Source organism: Macaca nemestrina, chromosome 6, assembly GCF_043159975.1.
Source record: "Macaca nemestrina isolate mMacNem1 chromosome 6, mMacNem.hap1, whole genome shotgun sequence".
Taxonomy (NCBI): Eukaryota; Metazoa; Chordata; class Mammalia; order Primates; family Cercopithecidae; genus Macaca; species Macaca nemestrina.
Genome location: NC_092130.1, coordinates 29,421,988 through 29,442,213, shown reverse-complemented (window position 1 = coordinate 29,442,213; position 20,226 = coordinate 29,421,988). Strand labels below are relative to the sequence as shown.

General features: G+C 38.4%; 1 protein-coding gene across 1 annotated transcript in view; it reads left to right on the top strand.

Moving 5' to 3' along the window:
* LOC139355350 (immunity related GTPase M) overlaps positions 1-16,099 on the top strand; it is a 28,866-nt gene extending 12,767 nt beyond the window's left edge. The window contains 1 exon segment of the mRNA XM_071099184.1: positions 16,034-16,099. Coding sequence (XP_070955285.1) covers positions 16,034-16,099 — 66 coding nt within the window.
* The last annotated feature ends 4,127 nt before the right edge of the window (positions 16,100-20,226 follow it).

Genomic DNA, 20,226 nt, shown 5'->3' with positions numbered 1-20,226 from the left:
GAGACCTAGGAAACTAATTTTTTTTTCAGAGTATATTACATGATGGTATTGTATACTTTAAATTTTGTCTTATCATGTGCAATCTAACATCTGTCAAGATTTTAAGATTGCTCAGTGGATGGTATCAGACACCCATAACTGAATGACTTCCATCAGTAACAAGTATTTATTGTCGTTCATGAGTCCTAGATAATTCTCTATGTGGTGGGAGCTACGACCTCAGTCACCTGAAGGCTCAAGTGGTTTGAAATGTCCAAGATGGCTCACTGGAGGTTCAACTGATTTGGAATGTCTGCAATGGTGGCAGTTGGTCCTTGCTATAGACTGGGATTTTACGTGGGATGGTCATTTAGAGCCCTTTTGTTCTCCCTCATGTAGCCTCTCCAAGTGGCTCTCTCAGAGTTCCTTCAAAGTATCATAGTTTCAGGACAATCATGCCTCTTCTTTTGGGGCTGGATTCTGGGAGTGCAAAATTAGAAGCTATCAGGTATTTTTAAGGCTTAGGACAGGAAGTAGCACAAAATTACTTCTACAGCATTCTATATTCAAACAACTCACAGGGCAGGGTCAGATTCAAGAGGCGGGGACTAAATGAGGGGAATACCAGAAGGAGTTGTTTAGGAGTATCATCAGTGTAAGAGATTACCACCAGCTCTCATTTTTTTCTCTTTCAAAATGGGCATGTTTGTTCTGGTTAGCCTGTCTCTGTTCATTGAATGTTGGGAGTGGAGGCAGATAACTTGCGATTTTTAGTCGCAGGTCTCTAAGTAATGTGAAACTTATGTACAAATAATGATGGCATTCTGGACTTTGAGTCTTAGGCCAAGATGATGGAAATTTTGGATACATCCCTTAAGGAGGGGGTGGGGATGTTTTGCATGCTAAAGGAAAGAAGTGAATATTTGCAAATATCCAGAAAAGTGGACCGTGCAGCTTGAATTATTTTTTAAAAATTTCATACTCTTTCCTACCAGAACCCTCAAATATGGGTTATTAACTATTGCTGCATAAAAACTACCACAAACTAGAGACTTAATAAAATACATGTTTATTATCTTACAGATTATGTGGATGAGAAGCCCAGGTACAATTGGGCTGAGTCTTTTGATTCAACGTCTCTCATGGGCTATGATGAAGTTCCCAGCCAGGGATGTGGTCTCATCTGAATGTTCAAGTGGAAAACGATCTGCTTCCAAGCTCACTCATGTTATTGGCAGAATTCATTTTCTTGAGAGCTTTTTCCTTGTTGTCTATGAGTTGAAGCCACCCTCAGTTCCTTGCCATGTGGCACTTATTTTCCATAGTGTAGCTCTCAGCATAATAGAATATGTCATCAAAATTAGCAAGGAAGAGGAAGGCCTAGTAAGACACAGGATATAATCTTATCTTATGTAGTCACAGAGTGACACCCTATCACCTTTGCTATAGTCTGTTGGTTAGAAGCAGGCCACAGTTCCTCTCCACATTCAAGGAGATTGTACAAGGGGTGAATATCAAAGGATAGAATAATTGGGAACTGTTTTAGAATCTGTCTGCCACACCAGCCTCCTCACTGAGGGACAATTAGACTTTTTATATCATACATTTCAGACCTGATCATATGTCTTACTTCAGCCAATGGATTGTGGTGGAAGTGATATGTGCTGCTTTTGAGGAGATTTAAGAGTTGCCATCTGATCTGCCACCTTCTATTTTATTCTCTCCCCAAGAAATTTCTTAGATATTCATCAGCCTGAGTTTTTGAGCTGACCTACTCTAGGTATGTAAAAGAGGTAAGAAATTAAGTCTATTGACTGTCACTGAGATTATAGAAAGGTTTTCAACAGCAGTATAATTTATCTAAAGTTGACTGGCCTTGCTAAACTAAGAAATGCAAGAAGCATCCTGGGGCTAGCGACACCGGAGAACAGCTACATCCCTAGACCAGGAAGGACATGGGAAATTAGATCTTGCAAAGAGGGATGTAAGGAATGAACACACCAGCCTCACTTTCCATCTGGCACTACTGCTGCCCATCGGCAGGGAGAAGAAGAAGGCTAAAAATGAGATCTTAGAAAATGGTAACCTTTCAGGGGCAGATGAAGAAAGAAAGAAGAATTTATGGGGGAGTTGAGAAGAAATAGTGGGAAAAGAAAAACAAAACAGTAGAGACATGGAATAGAATGATAATAAAATGAAGAAGTGACCACACTGAGAGATCTTTCTTAGAGGTGTACTAATTTAGGGTTTGTGCTTATCAAATTTAGAAAACAGAATTTCATATGTGCTTTAGAAAGAGAGACATCTGTGAAATTGGCAAAGAACAGAGCATGCGACTATAATACAATGAAATGACTAGTGAATATGAAGTAAAGTTGCAGAAAGAAGTTTTAGACCACTGCTTAAAGAAGCTTGCTTCTGAAGAAGAGTAAAAAGGAAGTATCTAAAAGAAGGGAGCTCAAAAAGGTGCCCGTTTTAACGAATAACAGTGTTGCAAATTTTGCAAGTTCAATGGAAATGTTCTATTCGAGGCTGATGATGTAGGAGAAAAAATAGATTTGTATATAAAATAAGGTCCATAACAATATAGGATAAAATATGATTACCTATGGATAATTTTGGGACTGGAGGGCAAAATAAAATGATGAGATTTGCACACAGATAATTTTGTATGTTGGAAGTCAGGAAGTTGATGGATTTCTTGCCTGGATACCTGTATCTGCTTCATGAAGAAAAATTAGGCCATCTGCTGGATGAGGAAAAAACAATACCTTGAAGGGTTGGCCTGAGAGTGGGCTGCTGAAGGTGAGTTGAGACAAAGATCATTGATATTGAGAAGAATGACATGGTTTCAGAAAAGCTTTCAACATCAATATTAGTCATGCTAGTAGCATTAATAATATCTAACATTATTGAGTACTGACACTGCTGCCAGGTACTGTGGAAAGAGATGAACATTCATTATTTAATTTTGGCTTCTTAATGTCCATAGAATATTATCCCCTTTTACAAATGAACAAATAGAGATTCAAATACATGGCATAATTTACCCAAAGTCATGAAGATAGGAATTAGAGCAACCAGATTTGAAGACAGATCTCTCTGACTCAAGAGCTAAGCCTTTAAGTGCCAAACCATCCTTCTTTCCAACACTGGCATTTGATTTTCCTTGGGTGATGTTGGGCCTACTGGGCTAGTTGACAAACTCGCCCAGTAATGTGATGATATCATTGGAAGGTTGGTAGATGGCTGACAAAATGAAACCTAAGATACAGAGCTAGGTTGCATGAGCTGGGGCAGGAAGAGTGTTTTTCATGAGGCTGGAAGATGCCTATCCTGGAAAGAGTTGATGGAGAGAGGAGAATGCAGACCTTTCTCTCCCCTTCTTTCTGGTACATGGAAGACACACACAATACCAGTGTCCATTTTGAGGGGAAGCCACAAGAAATGGTGTGTCCTGTAGGAAAACCTAGGTTTAAGGTCAAGTAAGAAGTCAATGTTTTCCAACCTCAGAATTTCTGCCCTAAATCCGGCAGAAGCCCAAGGTATCAACTCAAATGTATGGGCTTCCTTTGGCTTCTCTGTTCCAAGATGAATCTTAGTGAAGAGCTGTTTTCCTTTCTCTGCAATGTTCAGTCCTAGGGTGTAATTGTAGGGTGGTAAAAACCTCGGTTCCTTTTGGTCCTGGTGAGATCTAATCTGAATCTCTTTATCTCTGACAGTAGGAAACTGTTCTTCTGGTAACTAATCCTTGTTACCATGCAGACAGTAGATGCATTCTAGATGGATTATTGGATAATTATCCTCTTTAAAACTATGACACTCTTTGAGGATTGGATTGTGATAGTGGGCTACATATGTTAATGCTGTGATCATCTGTGGAGTGAAGGAGCAGTCAGTGATATCCCAGAAACACAATAAGCAAGGTACTGACTTCTGTAGGTCAGAATGTAATAGACAATGCAGTGATGTCACAACTGACTCACTCACTCATGATATGTAATTAACATATCATAATGGTTATAATGTATACTTTTTGTTGATAAATATTTTAAAGTACCTAATTATTATCTTATAAATATTACATATACTCCAATCCTCAGCAAGTTTGTCCTTCAGAGGGGCTCCCTCAGACTTTGATGACAGACACTGACCTGGGAATCTTGATGGCACATTATACCATCCTTAAGATACACACATTTAATCACAATTTTTCATCTCCATCATTTCCCCTCCTCCCTCCCATTTGGCATGTGTAAACACCTGTCTCCCCACCATGGTGTATGTACCTTGAGGCAGGAATTAAGTCTAGTTCACTTGTGAATTATTATCCTTAATCCAACAAAGACCTATTATAGTGCTTCATTTATATGGTTTATTAATTCAACAAACATTTCTTGAATCTTTAATATGTATCATCTTCCCCTGCCTTCATATATCTGGCATATAGAAGACATTTAATAAGCTTTTCTTTCATGGAATTACTAGAGAAAAACTTTATCTAGTTGCTATATGCCATACTAAACTGTCACCTGGACTCAATATCACACAAACACTTGAAAAATGCAAAACATTATCATGAGTGCTTTAAAGAATACATTGGGAGGTGGCGCCAAGATGGCCAAATAGGAACAGCTCCAGCCTCCAACTCCCAGTGTGGGCAACACAGAAGACAGGTGATTTCTGCATTTCCAACTGAGGTACCAGGTTCATCTCACTGGGGCGTATTGGACAGTGGGTGCAGGACAGTGGGTACAGCCCAACAAGCGAGAGCCGAAGCAAGGCGAGGCATCACCTCACCTAGGAAACACAAAGGGGAAGGGAATTCCCTTTCCTAGCCAAGGGAAACCGTGACACACAACACCTGGAAAATTGGGTCACTCCCACCCTAATATTGCGCTTCACCAAGGGTCTTAGCAAACAGCACAACAGGAGATTATATCCCGCACCTGGCTCGGAGGGTCCCACGCCCACGGAGCCTCCCTCATTGCTAGCACAGCAGTCTGAGATCTAACTGCAAGGCAGTAGCGAGGCTGGGGTAGGGGTGCCCACCATTGCTGAGGCTTAAGTAGGTAAACAAAGCAGCCGGGAAGCTCGAATTGGGTAGAACCCACTGCAGCACAAGGAGGCCTGCCTGCCTCTGTAGACTCCACGTCTGGGGACAGGGCATAGCCAAACAAAGGCAGCAGAAACCTCTGCAAATGTAAATGTCCCTGTCTGACAGCTTTGAAGAGAGTAGTGGTTCTCCCAGCATGGAGTTTGAGATCTGAGAATGGACAGACTGTCTGCTCAAGTGGGTCCCTGACCCCCAAGTAGCCTAACTGGGAGACATTTCCCACTAGGGGCAGATTGACACCTCACACCTCACATGGCCGGGTATACCCCTAAGACAAAGCTTCCAGAGGAACAATCAGACAGCAACATTTGCTGTTCAGCAATATCACTCTTCTGCAGCCTCTGCTGCTGATACCCCGGCAAACAGGGTCTGGAGTTGACCTCAAGCAAACTCCAGCAGACCTGCAGCTGAGGGTCCTGACTGTTAGAAGGAAAAATAACAAACAGAAAGGACATCCACACCAAAATCCCATCTGTACGTCACCATCATCAAAGACCAAAGGTAGATAAAACCACAAAGATGGGGAAAAAGCAGTGCAGAAAAGCTGGAAATTCTGAAAATTAGAGTGCCTCTCCCCCTCCAAAGGAATGCAGCTCCTTGCCAGCAATGGAACAAAGCTGGACGGAGAATGACTTTGATGAGTTGAGAGAAGAAGACTTCAGACAATCAAACTTCTCCGAGCTAGAGGAGGAGTTATGAACCCAGTGCAAATAAACTAAAAGCCTTGAAAAAATATTTGACAAATGGATAACTAGAATAACCAATGTAGAAAAGTCCTTAAACAACCTGATAGAGGTGAAAACCATGACACGAGAACTACGTGACAAATGCACAAGCTTCAGTAACTGACTCATCAGCTGGAAGAAAGGGTATCAGTGATTGAAGATCAAATGAATGAAATGAAGTGAGAAGACAAGTTTAGAGAAAAAAGAGTAAAAAGAAATGAACAAAGCCTCCAAGAAATATGGGACTATGTGAAAAGACCAAATCTACATCTGATTGGTGTACTTGAAAGTGACGGGGAAAATGGAATCAAGTTGGAAAACACTCTGCAGGATATTATCCAGGAGAACTTCCCCAACCTAGCAAGCCGGGCCAACATTCAAATTCAGGAAATACAGAGAACGCTACAAAGAGACTCCTCGAGAAGAGCAACTCCAAGACACATAATTGTCAGATTCACCAAAGTTGAAATGAAGGAAAAAATGTTAAGGGCAGCCAGAGAGAAAGGTCAGGTTACCCACAAAGGGAAGCCCGTCAGACTAACAGCAGATCTCTCAGCAGAAACTCTACAAACCAGAAGAGAGTGGGGACCAATATTCAACATTCTTAAAGAAAAGAATTTTCAACCCAGAATTTCATATCCAGCCCAACTAAGTTTCATAAGTGAAGGAGAAATAAAATCCTTTACAGACAAGCAAATGCTGAGAGATTTTGTCACCACCAGGCCTGCCCTACAAGAGCTCCTGAAGGAAGTACTAAACATGGAAAGGAACAACCGGTACCAGCCACTGCAAAAACATGCCAAAATGTAAAGACCATCGATGCTAGGAAGAAACTGCATCAACTAATGAGCAAAATAACCAGTTAACATCATAATGACAGGATCAAGTGCACACATAACAATATTAACCTTAAATGTAAATGGGCTAAATGCTCCAATTAAAAGACACAGACTGGCCAATTGGATAGAGTCAAGACCTACCAGTTTGCTGTATTCAGGAGACCCATCTCATGTGCAGAGACACACATAAGCTCAAAATAAAGGGATGGAGGAAGATCTATTAAGCAAATGGAAAACAAAAAAGGGCAGGGGTTGCAATGCTAGTCTCTGATAAAACAGACTTTAAACTAACAAAGATCAAAAGAGACAAAAAAGGCCATTACATAATGGTAAAGGGATCAATTCAACAAGAAGAGCTAACTATCCTAAATATATATGCATCCAATACAGGAGCACCCAGATCCATAAAGCAAGTCCTTAGAGACTTACAAAGAGACTTAGACTCCCACACAATAATAATGGGAGACTTTAACACCCCACTGTCAACATTAGACAGATCAACGAGACAGAAAGTTAACAAAGATACCCAGGAATTGAACACAACTCTGCACCAAGTGGACCTAATAGACATCTACAGAACTCTCCACCCCAAATCAACAGAATATACATTCTTCTCAGCACCACATCGCACTTATTCCAAAATTGACCACATAATTGGAAGTAAAGGACTCCTCAGCAAATGTAGAAGAACAGAAATTATAGCAAACTGTCTCTCAGGCCACAGTGCAATCAAACTAGAACTCAGTATTAAGAAACTCACTCAAAATCACTCAACTACATGGAAACTGAACAACCTGCTCTTGAATGACTACTGGGTACATAAGGAAATGAAGGCAGAAATAAAGATGTTCTTTGAAACAAATGAGAACAAAGATACAACATACCAGAATCTCTGGGACACATTTAAAGCAGTGTGTAGAGGGAAATTTATAGCACTAAATGCCCACAAGAGAAAGCAGGAAAGATCTAAAATTGACACCGTAACATCACAATTAAAAGAACTAGAGAAACAAGAGTAAACACATTCAAAAGCTAGCAGAAGGCAAAAAATAACTAAGATCAGAGCAGAACTGAAGGAGACAGAGACACAAAAAACCCTTCAAAAAATCAATGAATCCAGGAGCTGGTTTTTTGAAAAGATCAACAAAATTGATACACCACTAGCAAGACTAATAAAGAAGAAAAGAGAGAAGAATCAAATAGATGCAATAAAAAATGATAAAGGGGATATCACCACCAACCCCACAGAAATACAAACTACCGTTAGAGAATACTATAAACACCTCTATGCAAATAAACTAGAAAACCTAGAAGAAATGGATAAATTCCTGGACACATACACTCTCCCAAGACTAAACCAGGAAGAAGTTGAGTCCCTGAATAGACCAATAACAGGCTCTGAAATTGAGGCAATAATTAATAGCCTACCAACCAAAAAAAGTCAAGGACCAGACAGATTCATAGCCAAATTCTACAAGAGGTACAAGGAGGAGCTGGTACCATTCCTTCTGAAATTATTCCAATCAATAGAATAAGAGGGACTCCTCCCTAACTCATTTTATGAGGCCAACATCATCCTGATACCAAAGCCTGGCAGAGACATAACAAAAAAAGAGAATTTTAGACCAATATCCCTGATGAACATCGATGCAAATATACTCAATAAAATACTGGTAAACCGAATCCAGCAGCACATCAAAAAGCTTATTCACCATGATCAAGTGGGCTTCATCCCTGGGATGCAAGGCTGGTTCAACATATGTAAATCAATAAACATAATCCAGCATATAAACAGAACCAAAGACAAAAACCACATGCTTATCTCAATAGATGCAGAAAAGGCCTTTGACAAAATTCAACAGCCCTTAATGCTAAAAACTCTCAATAAATTCGGCATTGATGGAACATATCTCAAAATAATAAGAGCTATTTATGACAAACCCACAGCCAATATCATACTGAATGGGCAAAACTGGAAGCATTCCCCTTGAAAACTGGCACAAGACAGGGATGCCCTCTCTCACCACTCCTATTCAACATAGTGTTTGAGGTTCTGGCCAGGGCAATCAGGCAGGAGAAAGAAATAAAGGGTATTCAATTAGGAAAAGAAGAAGTCAAATTGTCCCTGTTTGTAGATGACATGATTGTATATTTAGAAAACTCCATCATCTCAGCCCAAAATCTCCTTAAGCTGAAAAGCAACTTCAGCAAAGTCTCAGTATACAAAATCAATGTGCAAAAGTCACTAGCATTCTTATACACCAGTAACAGACAAACAGAGCCAAATCATGAGTGAACTCCCATTCACAATTCCTTCAAAGAGAATAAAATACCTAGGAATCCAACTTACAAGGGATGTGAAGGACCTCTTCAAGGAGAACTACAAACCACTGCTTAATGAAATAAAAGAGGACACAAACAAATGGAAGAACATTCCATGCTCATGGATAGGAAGAATCAATATCGTGAAAATGACCATACTACCCAAGGTAATTTATAGATTCAATGTCAACCCCATTAAGCTACCAATGACTTTCTTCACAGAATTGGAAAAAACTACTTTAAAGTTCATATGGAAACAAAAAAGAGCCTGCATTGCCAAGACAGTCCTAAGCCAAAAGGACAAAGCTGGAGGCATCATGCTACCTGACTTCAAACTACGGTACAAGGCTACAGTAACCAAAACAGCATGGTACTGGTACCAAAACAGAGATATAGGCCAATGGAACAGAACAGAGCCCTCAGAAATAATACCACACATCTACAACCGTCTGATCTTTGATAAACCTGACAAAAACAAGAAATAGGAAAAGGATTCCCTATTTAATAAATGGTGCTGGGAAAACTAGCCAGCCATAAGTAGAAAGCTGAAACCGGATCCCTTCCTTACACCTTATACAAAAATTAATTCAAGATGGATTAGAGACTTAAATGTTAGACTTAAAACCATAAAAACCCTAGAAGAAAACCTAGGCAATACCATTCAGGACATAGGCATTGGGCAAGGACTTCATGTCTAAAACACCAAAAGCAATGGCAACAAAAGCCAAAATTGACAAATGGGATCTAATTAAACTAAAGAGCTCTGCACAGCAAAAAAACTACCATCAGAGTGAACAGGCAACCTACAGAATGGGAGAAAAGTTTTGCAATCTACTCATCTGACAAAGGGCTAATATCCAGAACCTACAAAGAACTCAAACAAATTTACAAGAAAAAAACAAACAACCCCATCAAAAAGTGGGCAAAGGATATGAACAGACATTTCTCAAAAGAAGACATTCATACAGCCAACAGACACATGAAAAAATGCTCATCATCACTAGCTATCAGAGAAATGCAAATCAAAACCACAATGAGATACCATCTCACACCAGTTACAATGGCGATCGTTAAAAAGTCAGGAAACAATAGGTGCTGGAGAGGATGTGGAGAAACAGGAACACTTTTACACTGTTGGTGGGACTGTAAACTAGTTCAACCATTGTGGAAGGCAGTGTGGCGATTTCTCAAGGATCTAGAACTAGAAATACCATTTGACCCAGCCATCCCATTACTGGGTATATACCCAAAGGATTATAAATCATGCTGCTATAAAGACACATGCACACGTATGTTTACTGCAGCACTATTCACGATAGCAAAGACTTGGAACCAACCCAAATGTCCAACAATGACAGACTGGATTAAGAAAAGGTAGCACATATACACCATGGAATACTATATAGCCATAAAAAAGGATGAGTTCGTGTCCTTTATAGGGACATGGATGCAGCTGGAAACCATCATTCTCAGCAAACTATCGCAAGAACAGAAACCAAACTGCATGTTCACTCATAGGTGGGAATTGAACAGTGAGAACACTTGGACACAGGAAAGGGAACATCACACACCAGGGCCTGTTGTGGGGAGGGGAGAAGGGGGAGGGATAGCATTAGGAGATATACCTAATGTAAATGACGAGTTAATGGGTGCAGCACACCAACATGGCACACGTATACATATGTAACAAACCTGCATGTTGTGCACATGTACTCTAGAACATAAAGTATTATAATAAAAAAATTTTTAAAGAATACATTGATGAAAAATGACCCTGCTTTCCAATGCTGTTTTATTTATTGGGATTGCGGAAAAGAGAGAGATCAGATAAAGAATAAGTATAATCCAAAATAGCATGTTATAATTGGATTTCAGATAAAGAACTGCTGGGACATAGAAAGTCAGATCACATCCAATTGCCAAGATGGGATAAGGCATCATGAAGCAGGGGGTATTTGAGGAGGCACCAAAGAATGCATAATATTTGATCAGGTGGATATGTCTGAAAGATGTTAATAAAATATAAGAAAAAGTAGAAGGGAGAGGCTGCAGATTATTTGGTAGGGGTAGGGTAAGTCCTTTGAAAGAAAGGAATGAAATATCAGGATGGTTAAAAGGTTGGATGGAGATTACAGATAAGACTGAATACAAGACAGGAGCTAAGAAGATAATTGGAGGCCAATGAGATTTTTTAATTGGGTTGTGAAATGGCCAGATCTCTGATTTTGAAGGATCATTCTGGCAACATGCATGAATTCCACTGAATAGAGGTGAGATGACAGAAAGTCTAACCCAAGGAAAGTGTTTTGCAGTAAATTGGTATGATGTAATAAGTGACTGAAATAAGGCATTGTAAGTATATCGAGAAGAGGAATAAGACTTGATTTGGCAATCAGATGAGAAGTGGAGACAAGGAAATGGAGGTGATTAATGTTGCAAGATTATTTCCTTGGGAAATGGTGGTCTTGATTATTTCCTTTCCTCTTAAGTGAGTTTAATGTTTCTGTTGATTTCTTTTTTAAGTACTCTTAGGTTTTTAAATTAATACACAAATTAGTATAAAGAGAAAGGAAAACCAGTCTTATAATGTCAATACACATTGAACATCTATTAGTAAACCTTTCTTAACAACGAACATTAAAATAAACTTAGGAGTAGACTAAACACAAGACAAAAAGTAATAACCCCACTTCTTTCCATTTCTGCAGTCCCCAGGGTATAGAACACTGATGAATGAGTAAGGTGAAATATTCACAGATCTAGGAATAAATGAAGTCATCTGGGGGAGAGACCAGCTTGACTAAGCTATTGCGATAGACAGGAGATACTGACCGGAGGGAGAAAACAAAACAGAGTGGTCACACCCTAGAAAAGGAAGAAAATTGAAATAAGAGAATGGGAGACTGGCAGCAGAGAGTTACATCTCATAAAAGAGAACACAGTGTTGGGTTTCAGGAGACTGGATCAGAATCGGTTCCAAATCAGAGATATGAAGGGAAGGAAAGCCAACGTTTCTCTGAAAATGGTAAGTTTTGGCTCATTGAAAGGAAGTCTATGTTCAATGTCTGAGATTGTAGAACTTTAATAGACTGCTGCAAAGAGGAGTCCCATAGGGCTAAGAGTGGAGGGGACCTAGAAATGTAGGCAACAACATCCAGTAAGTAATATCCAAGTCAAGAGATATCACCAGAGGCAAGGGCAATGGGCTGCCCAGTCACACTGGATGTATTAGTTTGCTAGGGCTTCCATAACAAAGTACCACAGACTCGGTAGCTTAAACACAGCTCTGGAGGATAGATATCCAAAATCAAGTTACTGGCAAGGTTGATTTTTTTCTTGCACCCCTGTCCTTGGCTTGTAGTTGGCCATCTTCTATGTCTTCATGTGGTTTTTCTTCTGAGCATATTTGTCCTCATCTCCTCTTCTTATAAGAACACAGGGCATGTTTGATTAGGGCCCATCTTAGTGACCTCTTTCAACCTTAATTACCTTTTTAAAGACCCAATCTCCAAATGCAGTCACATTATGAGATATTGGCGTCAGAATTTTAACATATAAATTTGGGGTGACACTATTCAGTGTATAACACTGGAATAGACCAATTGGACATTCAAGGGACATGCTGGACATTAAGGAGAGAGAAGATGAGTTTGTGAAAAGGTGAGCCACATGTTCAAAAGGGCACCATGCCATTGTTCCTTCTCCTCTTGCCAACCTACCCCAGGATACTAATTTGGGTAAAAATATTTGGAGGAGAAGAATATTATCACATCAGATATCCTTGATTGTGTGTCTAGTCCAGAAAGATTTCAGTGACACAATTGTCTGTGAAAAGAGTGGCTATATTAGGATGGGAAAGAAATTTGGAGTAATCCAGAAAAAGAGGAGGTTGCAGCTCTCCAGCCATGCCTTCCAAGAAGAAATTCTAATGTTGGGATCAAGAGTTAGGGTGATTGGAAGAGGAGAAACAGAAAGCATTCTCATGCAAGGGACAGTAAATCCCAATTTCAAGGCTCCTGATAGATGTAAATATATGAGGTCATAATTTTTTAAACATCTGCATAACTAAGAATTTTAAATGAACAATTATAACTCTTCATAATACATAAATGCATCAGTTTGGAATTTACAAAGGACATTCTCATTCATATTTAATATTCACAACAAGGTATGGGGTTGGTGTTATGGTCCCCATTTTGCAGTGCAAGAAATAAGATCCAGAAACCTCATAACAGAATACAAACACATATACAAGCACAAAAGGATTAGTGGAGGAGGAATGCATAACTCACAAGCTAAGAGAAAGGAAAAGGAAAAACAGAATATTAAAGAATATTCAGCCAATTCAGAAGTATATTAGAAAAAGAACTAAAACAGGCAGGAGAAATGGACAATAATTTGGAAGATGTTACATATAAACTCAAATATATCAAAATTTCATTAAATGTTAATAGACTAAATATTATGTAAAAGGCAAAGATTAGTAGAGTGAAATTTTAAGAACTATATGCTTATAGCAGATACAGATTTTAAATATTAGGATACAGAAATCTTGAAAGAAAAAGGATGAAAATACATATACATTATTCAAACACTATTCAAAAGAAAGATGTTATTGCTCTACTTACACTGGCTAAAATAGACTTCATTGGGGAAAACTTACTAGCAATGAAGAGGGAAAATTCACCAGGACTAATAATCAGCAACCAATAAACATAAACAGGTTTATTCTTTATGTGGAAACACACCCCTCCACATTTCTAAACGAAGGTATATAAGAAGGAAAATATTCTTCATTATCAGAAAGGATGTCTTTGTTTGTTTGAGACAGAGTCTCACTCTGTTGCCCAGGCTGGAGTGCAGTGGTGCGAGCTTGGCTCACTGCAGACTCTGCCTCCCAGGTTCCAGCGATTCTCTTGCCTCAGCCTCCCGGGTAGCTGGGACCGTAGGCACACGCCACCACACCCGGTTAATTTTTGTATTTTGGTAGAGACGGGGTTTCACCATGTTGACCAGGCTGAGCTTGAACTCCTGACCTCAAGTGATCCACCCGCCTCCGCCTCCCAAAGTGCTGGGATTACAGGCTTGTGCCACTGAGCTCGGCCAAGGATGTCTTTTCAACTTCAAGAAATTACATTGTTAACTCCCTGTACACTCTGCTCCCAGGTTCTATTGTTCTGTCATTCTGAGTTTCCATGGTTTTGTGAGCCATTGATTCCAATCTAAGGCAGCCCAGATTCTGATAAAGTCATTTCCGGTATCCTGGCTAGGAATTCCTGTGGCCGGTATTTTGGCTGTCCTGACATGAGCCATGGCAAAGGAAAGAATGATGCCTGCCAACGGCAAGTAGCTCACCTTAGGGTGTGGGAGAAGAGAAAGACAAAAAACTGTTTCCTCCGTGGCACTGGCATACTCTAATTCCAGACGGAATTAAAACAGTCTTTGGAACATTTTGCTTCTTGTACAAAGCAAACCTCATTTTCCTCAGAGCTCTAGAAACCAACAAGTGTACCCAAACCACAGCCATGTACCTCTTGCTTGCTGAAAGGATCCTGAGAGAAATGCAAGACAAAGAAATACAGATGAGCTCTGCAAGCCCTAGAAATAGTAAGGCCCAGCTCAGGTAAGAAAAAAAATCTTTGCTAATTTTAGTAAGTTTAAAGTTTGGAAATAGTAAACTTTTTTTTGTTGTTAATGCTTCCTAACTTGGTGAGGCTAGAGAGTACAAACAGTGATCCCAACTTCCTGACTCAGCTTCCTGATCTGTAAAATGGGAGTAATAATCCTCTCTACCTCATGGGATTGTGGTGAAAGATATGCAAATCAACAGATGTGAAGTACTTAGGACAGGGCTCCACGTGTTTGCTGCCATTGCTATAAATTTTCACCATCATTATTATCTTCAGGAATAAATGACTCCCCTTCTTCTCTCTTCCTTCCTCTACCTCTTCCTTCCTCTCTTCCTCTCTTCCAGCTCCTCCTCCTCTCTCCTCATCTTCCCACCTTTTTTTTGGCCATTTTACTTTCCACTTAAAATCAAAGCATAAAAAGGGTTTACTTTTTGAGCTCATCATTATGAAATTTATTTAGAATTTATCTTTATCCATTTAGATATAGGTAATTTGTAGAACTGTAATAAAACTGAAGGGTATTCCCAATTGTGCATCTAAATATGTATATTTATTACTGTTATAAGGTCTACATTATTATTATTATTATTGTGTAATTATTATTATTGAAAAAGATAAACATGTAATTACTGTTGTTACATTATTATTATTGAAAATTTGTTATGAGAATAATTATTATTGTCTCTTAGGGTTCTTTCAACAAAGAAATAAGTGGCTGTGATGTGGGTATACCTGTTGATTTCCAGGGCTCTGAGGAAAACAAAATTTACTTTTTACAAGAGGCATAATTGATTTAATGAAGCAAACAAAAAAATACTAGCAAACAAAATTCAATGACTTGGAATCTCTAAGTTATGCAAAAAAATACAAACTAGGGGTCAAAAGCCTAGTAATTACTTAGGTCACTCTTGACTCTTGAAATTCTAAAAACAACTGCATAAAAATGTTCATATCAGTAAGAAAAATCCAAAATGCTGATGGTAGCTGAGATGGATGCCAGTGTTAGATGCATAAGAAAAGGTAATGAGTAAAAAGGGAAAGGTAAATGAAGCTTCCAAGGATGTGCAGATTATCCAAAAATTTAATTGCATGTCAGTGTTTATTTTTGTTAAACTGGCTTACTTGCTTCCATCAGGAGTAAGAAATGTAGATGAGGTCTGTGTTACATAAATGTGCACAGAAAAATTAGAAAAATCTTTGTTTTCAGATTCTCTTTGCATTTATTGGTAATTTAAGCACTAAAGAATTATTCATGTGTTAAGAATATGTCATCATTAACCTCTTTGAATGAAAGCAATGTATTCATTCATCCATTTAAAAAGTAATGCTTGCCAAGTACTTAGTCTGACCAGGCACTGTGCTGGCTAGGCAATGGGGGCATAACTTCCACAAGGCTCACATTCCCTACCCACTCTCTTGCAGCTGGCCTGCCGTGAGACATACCTCAAGAGTACTCCAGAGAATTCCACAAGGCCCAGAAATATGTAGGCATTTAGGAACTTTCTACAGTGAAAATACACAATGAACAGAGGATAGAAGCAACAGCTAAGATCACTTTTTATAAACTGTACAGTGTGGGTCACGGCTCATTGTGATGAGGCAGGCCAAGGCATGAGATTGCAGAGAAAGAGCCCAAGGTAAAATTCAAGGGTACACTTACTTCTTAGGGTGGCTTCTCCAGCTGAGTACCAGATAAAAAGATAGCTTGTGTTGAAGCAGTATATTGTAAGACTAAGGTGTGTCTTAAACTCAGGAATTACCCTCAGAACGAAGAGCTGCTCATAATGAGAGCAGCAGGCAAGACCTAAGACTTGTTGAGGGATCAGCAGGCTCTAGTCTCCTACTTTCTTCCCTATGTAAGGTATATGCTTGCTAGTGGATGGGTGGGCAAACTGGAGTTATCTGAACCATTAAAATTCCCCTCTTTGGATTTATAATTGAATATACATTAATTAAATAGTTTTGTATGACTCCATTGTCATTATTTGTATAATTGTTTATTTAAGCTTAGAACAGTCAGTCAATTGTGGTGGGAGATATGAACAGCTTTTTATCCACTTGAAAATGCCAAATTGTTTTCTACATATTCCTAAAGTGAAGGTCCCCAGCATGTGTAGCAAGTGTCCTGTTTGTTGTTCCTTGTTTAGTTCATTTAAGTGTCTGTGGGTATATCTGCAAAAACTCATAAGGCACCTGAAAAACTATAGAAATCTGTGCCTAAACCAAAATTAAGAACCTGGGTTTATTTTAGTAAATCTTTCTCTCCAGTTTTCTAGAAACATCCTAAAGATATACATCCTTTATACAGACCTAACCTTCTCAGGAACCACACACTCCCACTGAGTGTTGCATGTGATAGTTTGCTCTACTGCAGAGGTCCATCTGTAAGTCCAATCTGCAGCCTCCTGACACCCCCAGGTCACGTATCTAGGTCAGATCACTCATCCAGGCTAGGAAAGCCCTCCCAGTGGGAACCTGCTTTTTAGTTGTCCAGAGTACACCTTCTTGCTCTCATATTCAACTGTATCGTTCAACATGTTATATGATTTTCACTTTTCATGTGAGAAAATGTTTCATATTTTCATAGAGAGTACCTCATGGAAGTTAATCATCATTGAAACAAAACAACTATGCCTTTGCTTTGTGTTGTCCTTGATTTCAAACTTCTTCAGTTATTAAAAATGATTGGGCTGGGCGCAGTGGCTCATGCCTGTAATCCCAGCACTTTGGGAGGCTGATGTGGGCAGATCACCTGTGGTCAGGAGTTTGAGACCAGCCTGGCCAATGTGGTAAAACCCTGTCTGTACTAAAAATACAAAAATTAGCCAGGCGTGGTGGCACATACCTGTAATCCCAGCTACTCTGGAGGCTGAGGCAGGAGAATTGCTTGAACCTGGGAGGTGGAGGTTGCAGTGAGCTAAGATCATGCCATTGCACTCTGGCCTGGGTGACAAAAGCAAAACTCCATATCAAAAAAAAAAAAAAAAAATGGCTTTGGTTTTTTAAATATCCAAGTATGGGAAGGCCAAAGGTCTCCCCAGATTCAATTGAAACAAGATGACACCAATATATATTATAATCAAACTGTCAAAAATTAAAGAGAATTTTGAGAGCAAGAGAAAAGAAGCAAGTAACAGATAAAGGAGTTCTAATTACAGGCCAGGAAAGAGTGGGATGATATATTTAAAGTGCTGAAGGTGAAAATCTTTGCCAAACAAGAATACTTTAACTGGCAAACTGTCCTTCAGAAACAAAGAAGACATAATGGCTTTCCCAGACAAACAAAAGCTGAGGGAGTTTACCATCACCAGACCCATGTTACAAAAAAACGCTAAAGGGAATTATTCAAGCTAAAGGAAAAGGACACTAATTAGTAACATGAAAACATATGAAAGTATAAAAAAACTAGTGAAAGTGAGAACACAATAGAATTCAAAATGCCCTAATATTGTCATGGTGGTGTGTAAATCACCTATATCTTTAGTATAAAAGTTAAAAGATAAAATTATTAAAAATAATAATAGCAATATCATCACTGCAATAATTTAAGGACTATATAATACAAAAAGATGTAAATAGTGATATCGAGAACAACATGTGGGAGGGGGCAGTAAAAGATTAGTTTTTTAATGTGATCAAAGATAAGTTGTTATCCAGTTAAAATAGTGTAATCAGTGTAATATGTTTTATATAAGCCTTAGGAAAACCACAAAGCGAAAACCTATATTACTTATATGAAAGATAAAAAGTAAGGAATCAGCCAGGCACAGTGGCTCACCTTGTAATCCCAGCACTTCGGGAGGCCGAAGTGGCCTGGATCACTTTAGCCCAGGAGTTACTGACTGCCTGAGAAACATAACGAAAGACTGTCCCTGCAAAAAATACAAAAATTACGCAGGTGTGGTGGTACCCACCTGTAGTCCCAGCTACTCAGGAGGCTGAGGTGGGAGACTCACCTGAATCTGTGAAGTCGAGGCTGCAGTGAGCCATGATCATGACATTGAGCTCCAGCTTGGGTGACAGAATGAGGCCCTATCTCAGGAAAAAAAAAAAAAAAAAAAAAAAGAAAAGAAAGTAAAAGAAAAAAGAAAAAGAATCAATGTATGCTGTAGAGAAAATCACCTAACCACTAAAAAAGATAGCAAGAGAGGAAGAAAGGAAAAAAGAATCTACAGAACAACCAGAAAATAATTAACAAAATGATAATACTAACTTCTTATCAATAATTATCTTGAATGTAAAGAGATTAAACTCTTCAATAAAAAGAGAGAGTGAATAAATGATTTCTTTAAGTGACCCAACTATATGCTGGTAAAAGAGACTCACTTCAACTTTATAACTGAAAGTCATATGGAAAGAAAGTGAAAGGATGAAAAAAGATAAACCATGTAAATAAAAACCAAGAGAGCAGGAGTACCTACACTTACTTCAGATAAAATAAAATTTGAGTCAAAACTTCAAAAAGAGACAAAGAAAGTTGCTATGTAACCATCAGGGAATCAGTTCATCAAGAAGCTATAACAATTGTGAATACATATGCAACTAACATCTGAACACTTAGATGAATGGAGCAAATATGAATAGATCTGAAGGAAGATATAGATTGCAATACAAAAATAGTAAGGGACTTCTCTACCACAGCTTCAACAATGGACAGATTATCCAGATAGAAAATCAATAAGGAAACATCAGACTTAAACTACACTTTAGACCAAATGGACCTAACAGACATACACAGAAAATTTCATCCAAAAGCAGCAGAATAAACATTCTTTTCAAGTGCACATAGAATATTCTCCAATATAGATCGTGTGTTAGTTCGCAAAACAAGAAAAAACAAATACAAAAGGATTAAAATTATATCAAGTATCTTTTCCAACCACAATGCTATGAAACTAGAAATCAGTAACAGAAGGAATTTTGGGAATTTCTATATATTTCATGGAAATTAAACAGCATGCTACCAACCAATGAATCAATGAATAAATTTAAAGGAAAACTAAAAAATATCTTGAGACAAATTAAAGTGGAAACAAATATATCAAAATATAAGAAATGCAGTTCTTTTTCTAAATAATACTCTATTGTGCACTTATGAAAAAGCAGTTCTGAAAGAAAAGTTTATAGCAATAAATGCCTACACCACAGATAAAGATCTCAACTAAACAATGTAATGTTATACCTCAAGGAACTAAAAAAATAAGAAAAACTAAGCCCAGAGTTAGTAGAAAGAAGGAAATAATAAAGATAAGAGCTGAAATAAATAAAATAGAAACAAGACAAACAATAGAAAGATCAAATAAACTACACGTTTTTTGAAAAGATAAACAAATTGACAAACCCTTAGCCAGACTAAGAAAAAAAGCAAGAAGACAAAATCAGAAATGAGCTGTAATATCTGAAATACATTACATTACAATTGAAATGCAAAGGATTATGAGACTACTATGAACAATTATAGGCCATCAAATTTAATAACCCACCAGAAGTGAATAAATTCCTAGACACACACAGCCTACCAAGATTGAATCATGCAGAAATATAAAATCTGAAAAGATCAATAATAAGTAAGGAGATGAAAGTAAAAGAAGAAAAAGTCTCCCGCCAAAGAAAAG